The sequence below is a fragment of the Mustela nivalis genome (assembly GCF_964662115.1).
Source record: "Mustela nivalis genome assembly, chromosome: 2".
NCBI lineage: Eukaryota > Metazoa > Chordata > Mammalia > Carnivora > Mustelidae > Mustela > Mustela nivalis.
This window is the reverse complement of record NC_139021.1, coordinates 154,127,564-154,133,563: the sequence shown is the minus strand read 5'-3', so window position 1 is coordinate 154,133,563 and position 6,000 is coordinate 154,127,564. Positions and strand designations below refer to the sequence as shown.

The 6,000-nt window shown below is 40.2% G+C and overlaps 1 protein-coding gene across 1 annotated transcript in view; it reads left to right on the top strand.

Annotated features, from left to right (window-relative positions):
• Positions 1–3,066: 3,066 nt before the first annotated feature.
• The window catches only part of LOC309860236 (protein FRA10AC1), a 34,178-nt gene continuing 31,244 nt past the window's right edge, over positions 3,067–6,000 (top strand). Inside the window, exons 1-3 of the mRNA XM_082721985.1 lie at positions 3,067–3,256; positions 3,359–3,426; positions 5,118–5,194. Of these exons, the coding sequence (XP_082578111.1) occupies positions 5,118–5,194 (77 nt within the window). The 5' untranslated portion in view covers positions 3,067–3,256; positions 3,359–3,426. The remainder of the gene's footprint in view (positions 3,257–3,358; positions 3,427–5,117; positions 5,195–6,000) is intronic.

Below are 6,000 nucleotides of genomic sequence, written 5' to 3'. Positions count from 1 at the left end.
CAGAGAGGCAGGCAGAGGGAGAGGGAGAAGCAGGCTCTCCACTGAGCAGGGAGTCCCATGTGCGGCTCTATCCCAGGACCCTGGGATCATGACCTGAGCCGAAGGCAGTCGCTTAACAGACTGAGCCACCCAGGCGCCCTAGGAAGATTTTTTATGCCCTAAGGAAGACATCATCAAATATCACAAGATGTTTTCCTGTTTTCTTTGAAACTGACTTTTGCATATGGTGTAAAGTAGGAATCAGTATTTTCTTACATATTATTTAATTGACCCAGAACTATTTATTGAAAAGTCCACCCTTAAAACTATGTCATTAATCATGGGATTATATATGAGTGGATCTGTTTCTGGGCTATATTCAAGCAGCAGTTAATTTTTAAACTTATTCTCAAGAAAGAATGCTTGTAATCTGCTTCTTTCCTCAAGTAGCATTCATTACATACTCCTTATGAACTAGGCATAAGAATTTTTGCTACATCATTTAATTTTAAACCTCATTAACCCCCTGTAAAATAGCTACTAGTATGATCTCTGTTTTGTAGATGAAGAAATTAAGACTCGGAGAATGAAAAATTTGTCCAAGATTTCCCACCTAGTAAGTGGAAGACAGTCTAGCTGACTTTGGTATGTGTCTCTTTACCATACTATTTCCCAAAGCAGCTTTCCGAGCGGGCAAAAAGAGTATGTATGTTGACAGTTAAAGGTAATGCGGAGGAGTGAGACTAACTTCCCTCACCCCCACCACATACCTATCATAGTATTTTGTTGCTTTATTTGAGTTATATAGCACATGGCACTGGTGTACATTTAAATTTTCACATTCATTGAAATAATACACTTTATAGATTAGGAACTATAGGTTTATGCCATTTGCTAGGTAGTTGGCATATGATAGAATATATATTTCCAACATGAGGCTTGAACCCCGAAATTAAGAGTCTCATGTTCTACTGACTGAGCTAGCCAGGCACCCCCACAGAATATATTGCTGTTATTATACTATAAATTCTTTATTACTTTTAACCTTTGAGAGTAAGGATTGGCTTTTATATATTTGTAATCCTTATATATTTGCAACTCTGCCCAGAGCAAGCACTACAATTAATATTTATGTTTTTATAGTTGTTGAGCTGATTACTAACTTGAGATTTTCTGTTCAGGTAGCTTTTCTATCCTGTAAAAATTATTTTTAGTTCAGATGGGGTGATCCATCCCTAACATATATTTCCCATTATTTTCTCTTTCAACAATTGCTGCCTCAAGGGAAAAATACAAATCTTTAGCTGAATGATCTGGCACAACAAATCTGAAATTCTTAAAATGTTAGAACCAGAAGCTACTTTCCACACAATCAGTGCGCTAAAAGAGAGGGAGAAATTGATAGATAGAGACACAGAGACAGACAAAAAGCTGAGTGTTGTAGAGAGACAAGCACTCCTAGTTCTAGACCTTCACCAGGTCTGTGGTTTTAAGTTCTGTGCTTTAATTTCTCACGTGCAAAATGGGGCTAATAACAGGGCTTGTTTTTAAGAGTAAAATGAAGCAGTGGACAAAAACATACCAAGAATGGTAGAAAAATGCTATTAAATGTCAAATACTGATAGAAAGTAAATTGAATACCAGGTACAGATGTATTTTATGTATTTTAGTGATAATAAAAGAACTAAATATAGATTTTTAGATTTTTACTAAAAAAAGGAACTGCTTGACAAAGTAATTCATTATAGTATAAATATAATGTTAAATTGTGAGGCTTCCTATTACTTCAAATTTTTTGAGTAAATATCTTTATTGAAGCATAATCTGGGGCCCCTGGGTGGATCAGTCAGTCTAGCACTGATCTAGATTTCAACTAAGGTCATCAACTCAGGGGCCTGAGCTCAAACCCAGCATCAGCCTGGGTGCCATGTGTGCAACCTGCTCAAGGCTCACTCTCCTCCTTCCTCTGACCTTCTCTTGCCCTCTCAAAAAAAAAAAAAAAAAAAAAAAAAAAAGGTATGATCTGATTGTATTTTGAAATAACCGAATTTACACTACTTTGACTTACAGATTTTTGAGCTCACATTCACTGCATTGAGGAAAACAGGATTTATCTATAATTCACTGTCAGAAATAGAAGGGGGCTTTGAATATCGTTATCTTCTGTTTAGCGCAGAAGATGTAAAATGATATGTATGTTAAGTGCCAAGGTTTTCTCTGAAATGGGCCCACTGTAAAAGTCAGTGGCGTGCCAGTTCAATTCACCAAATATTTAATTAGCGCTTCTGATTTCCAAGGAACTGTGTAGGGGGCTGAGGAGGCAGCAAGGATGAACAGCATCCTCTGAAGGCAGGCAAGACCTGAACCCAGTAACTAGTCTGCAAAGCTGAATGAGGCATCATAACATAGAAAAGGTACAACACAGGGAGAATCTAGTGGAGCTCAAATAATTAAAATTTCCTGCTTACTTTTTCCCCCTTTTTTCTTCTTCTTCTTTTTTTTTTTAAAGAAGTCTTTTGGATCCGTTTTCACATGTGCCAGATGGCTGTCTGCAGACAATCTGCGACCCTGTGAAATCTCCTATTCCCTCTTCTTCCTTTCCTCCCATATTCCATGAGCTCTTCTGCCACCAGCACTGCATTTGGAATAGTATCTATTGTGTGGGCGGTGAAACGATGGAAAGTTATTTTTGTTCTAATTATGAGAACTGTTTTATGGAGTGGGGGAGGAGAGGCAGATCAGAGCCACGCAACGAGGATGCTCCGAAGAGGCGTTACTAAGGTTACTAGAAAGAGGACGGCAGGTGATATTCAGGCGGGGTTTTTTCTAAAACAAAACATTTTCAAACGACGGGCGTGGGCGTAGTGTGAGCAGTGCCACACGACAGTAGATGACGGGCTCCCGAAGGGAAGGAAAAAATTGAGGGCTGCGACTTGAGATAGCAGGAAGCCTCTGCTTCCCCTCCCGGACCTGTTCTCCGTCGCCTTTGTTTCCCGGGGCTGGTTCTGGCAGTAGCACAAGGTCGCCGCGCCGGAGTACGGTGTTATTTGAATGTGACACGCGGCCGAGCCAGACCGGAAGCAGCGCCCAGTCGGGATCCGTAGGAAGAGGCGGGGAGCGGGCTGCGGCGGCTGTCTCTGTGGCGAGGCTGCGCGGCCGGGGCGAACCGGACGGGCCCTGCAGCGGCTCACTGAGGCCGGGGTCGTCGCTGCAGCCTCCGGGAAAAAGGGAGAGGACTCTGCAGGGCGCACTTGACAGAGCAGGGAGGAGGGAAGGGGTGTGTGATAAGCACCTTGAGTGTAACGGGGGTTGGGGAGAAGGACCTCCAAAGTTGTTCCTCTTTTGCTCTTAGTTGATTACTTTTTTTTTTTTTTGGTAGGTTCTAGAGACACCCGGCGTCTCTTCTCGAATTTCTCTCGGCCCTTGTCAGTCGATTCGTAGCCCGAAGTGAGTGAGAGCTTCTTAGTGCAGTCCCTGATTTTTGATGGGTATGGGATGAAGGAAGATGCCAGAGAAAAAGGGCGGGGGGGAGCAAGGAGAGGAGGTGGTGTCGCGGGTTATGGGAACAACATGACCTTAGTAGTAGTCAGCATTTACAGGATTTTACCCTACTGGACTCTGTTCTAAAACTCTTTATATGCTGTAGCTTATTTAACGTCCAGTCCTATGAGACCGGTACTCTTATTAGCCTCATTATGTAGAAGAGGCAACTGAGGCTCAGGTTAAGGAATACGCACAACGAAAGGCATGAAAATTTCAGAGCCAGGATTTGTACTCTGGTAGGCCGATGCCAGAGTATTTCTCTAAGCTCCCCACAATGGTTGACTCCCATCAAGATGTAAAGAAAATGACATAAAGGGTGAGAAGCTGGTATGGCTTCAACAGATGGGATAAGACAGCTGGAGCAAGGAGTTGACATGATAAAGGGTGTGAGATCTGCAGGTGTTGATAGATGTAAGGGAGGATAGAGTTGGAGCTGTGTGGCCTTCTAACCTTTATCTCTAACCTGGGCTAGGACATTCCTCTCTAGAATTCTGGGGGACAGGGAAGAGGGTGTACACCCGCACATCTAAGTTTGAAAAAGTTCACAGACTTTATTCAGGGTAGCCAGGACTAGGGCTGTCGTACCTTGTCTTAGGTCCAGTGCTTTAAAGTTTAGGGAGTTCTTTTCTCATTTTCCTGCTGCTCTTGTAAATATTACAGTTTAAAAGTTTTGATAGGTCGTTTGACCGGGACTAGTTTCTTGTAGCCATATGATTTGAGTATGACATGAAAAGTCAAATCATCCTCTGATTCCCCCATTAACGTGTGTCCCAAATTCAATATAATGCTGAAGCCAGAGGCTTCGAACACAACCAAGTGACAACTGAGCTCTTTCAGTATTTCTAAGGATTTCAGTTAAAAATATGAGCTGGAACAAGATAAAATTAACTAGGCCAAAGAGCAAGGTTGTTTAGTTTGTGGAAACTAGGTTTAAAAGAAAAAGGAAATCTCAACATATGTTGAAAAAAAAGATAGGAAAGTTTTAATGACTTGATAGTGACTGTTCACGAATACAGTGAATCTAATAGAATATAATCATGTTAACATATTCCAAAGGCAGTTTAGAGTAGTTGAAATCATGAGCTTAAGAATCAAGTAGTTCAGTTTAGCTGTTTATTTGCTCTATAGTTGATTTACTTAACTTTGTTTGTCATTGATTTCTTCATCTGTAAAATGGAGATCATAGTTCCTAACTTGCGGATGTGGAAGAGTGTTTGTTAAGGACCTGCCATAACATCTGGGACAAAGTTGATAAAAACACAGCAACTGTTAGTACTCCGAGTCAGAAGTGAAGCATTGCTGAACCTTGTGTGCAATCACACAGCAACTTCTAGATTTCATTTTCAATGAGAATGTCAGAGAGTAGCCTCCTGGTAATTAAGGTGTAAAGTGTTGATTCATTTCTGAAAGTTTAGACTGTTATTTCAAAGTGAGTGAAAGTTTTAGATGGCTGGATGGCCCATGAACGGTGATATACCCACCATGATCCTTTACAATTATTATGGCTTTTAAAGATAACTTATTTTTGAACTATTCTGTTTCCCGAACTATGGGCGACTTAAGTTCTAAGTAACTGACTTTATACTCCTTTGCAGATGCATGGTCATGGAGGCTATGACTCTGATTTTAGTGATGATGAACATGGTGGAGAATCTAACAAAAGGAAAAAAAGGTAAGTAATTTTTTATTGATCTGTGTTTCATATCCTTTCTAGATTGCAATGAGGTATAAATAAATAATACTGAAAGTTTTTGGATTGTGTTTGCATGTGAAGACAACAGTGCTCTACTGAATGAATTTTCGTTTATTAAACTAGAATGAATTGACTTGAGAATTTGAGAACATTTAGGTGAAAAATAAGAAAATAGTGTTTATGCTGTGAAGGGATTTATGGGAAGGGAAGTGGGGGAGAAAGGGAATCAATGAAAACTCTTGGATTTCTCTCTTGCATCTATTTTTCATTCAGCTATTAAGGATTTTACTTGCAAACGTCAGAGTGAAGAGAGGGGGCTTGGTTGGTGGTCCCTTTGCAAGTATGTGACTTCAAAGTGAGGTTAACATGGAGAGTGAGATTGTGATATGGTGCATTTTTATGGTTTTGTAAATGAGCAGACTAAGTGCTCAAAGGAAGGAGCTCATGGAAATTTTTATTGAATTAGAAGGGACAAGAACTGTCAGCAAATAAAGCCTGGGCCTTATAAGGAGGTCGCACCTTGATGTTGCGGTGTGAAGGGACATTGTTTTCAGCTTTTAGTGTTTAGAAACTGATTTTATCTTTTAACTTAGGAGTGGTTAACTGATTCATAGGAACCAAACTTAGAAAAATTGCTTTATTATTTCACACTGAGAGCAATATATTGGGTATACTAAATTGGACTGAACATTTTTGTTGGGTACTCAGTCTTCATGGATGACCAAAAGAACAGAAATAGTGACAATAAGTTATATTGTATGGTTCTTTACATTTTCAAGATTTTT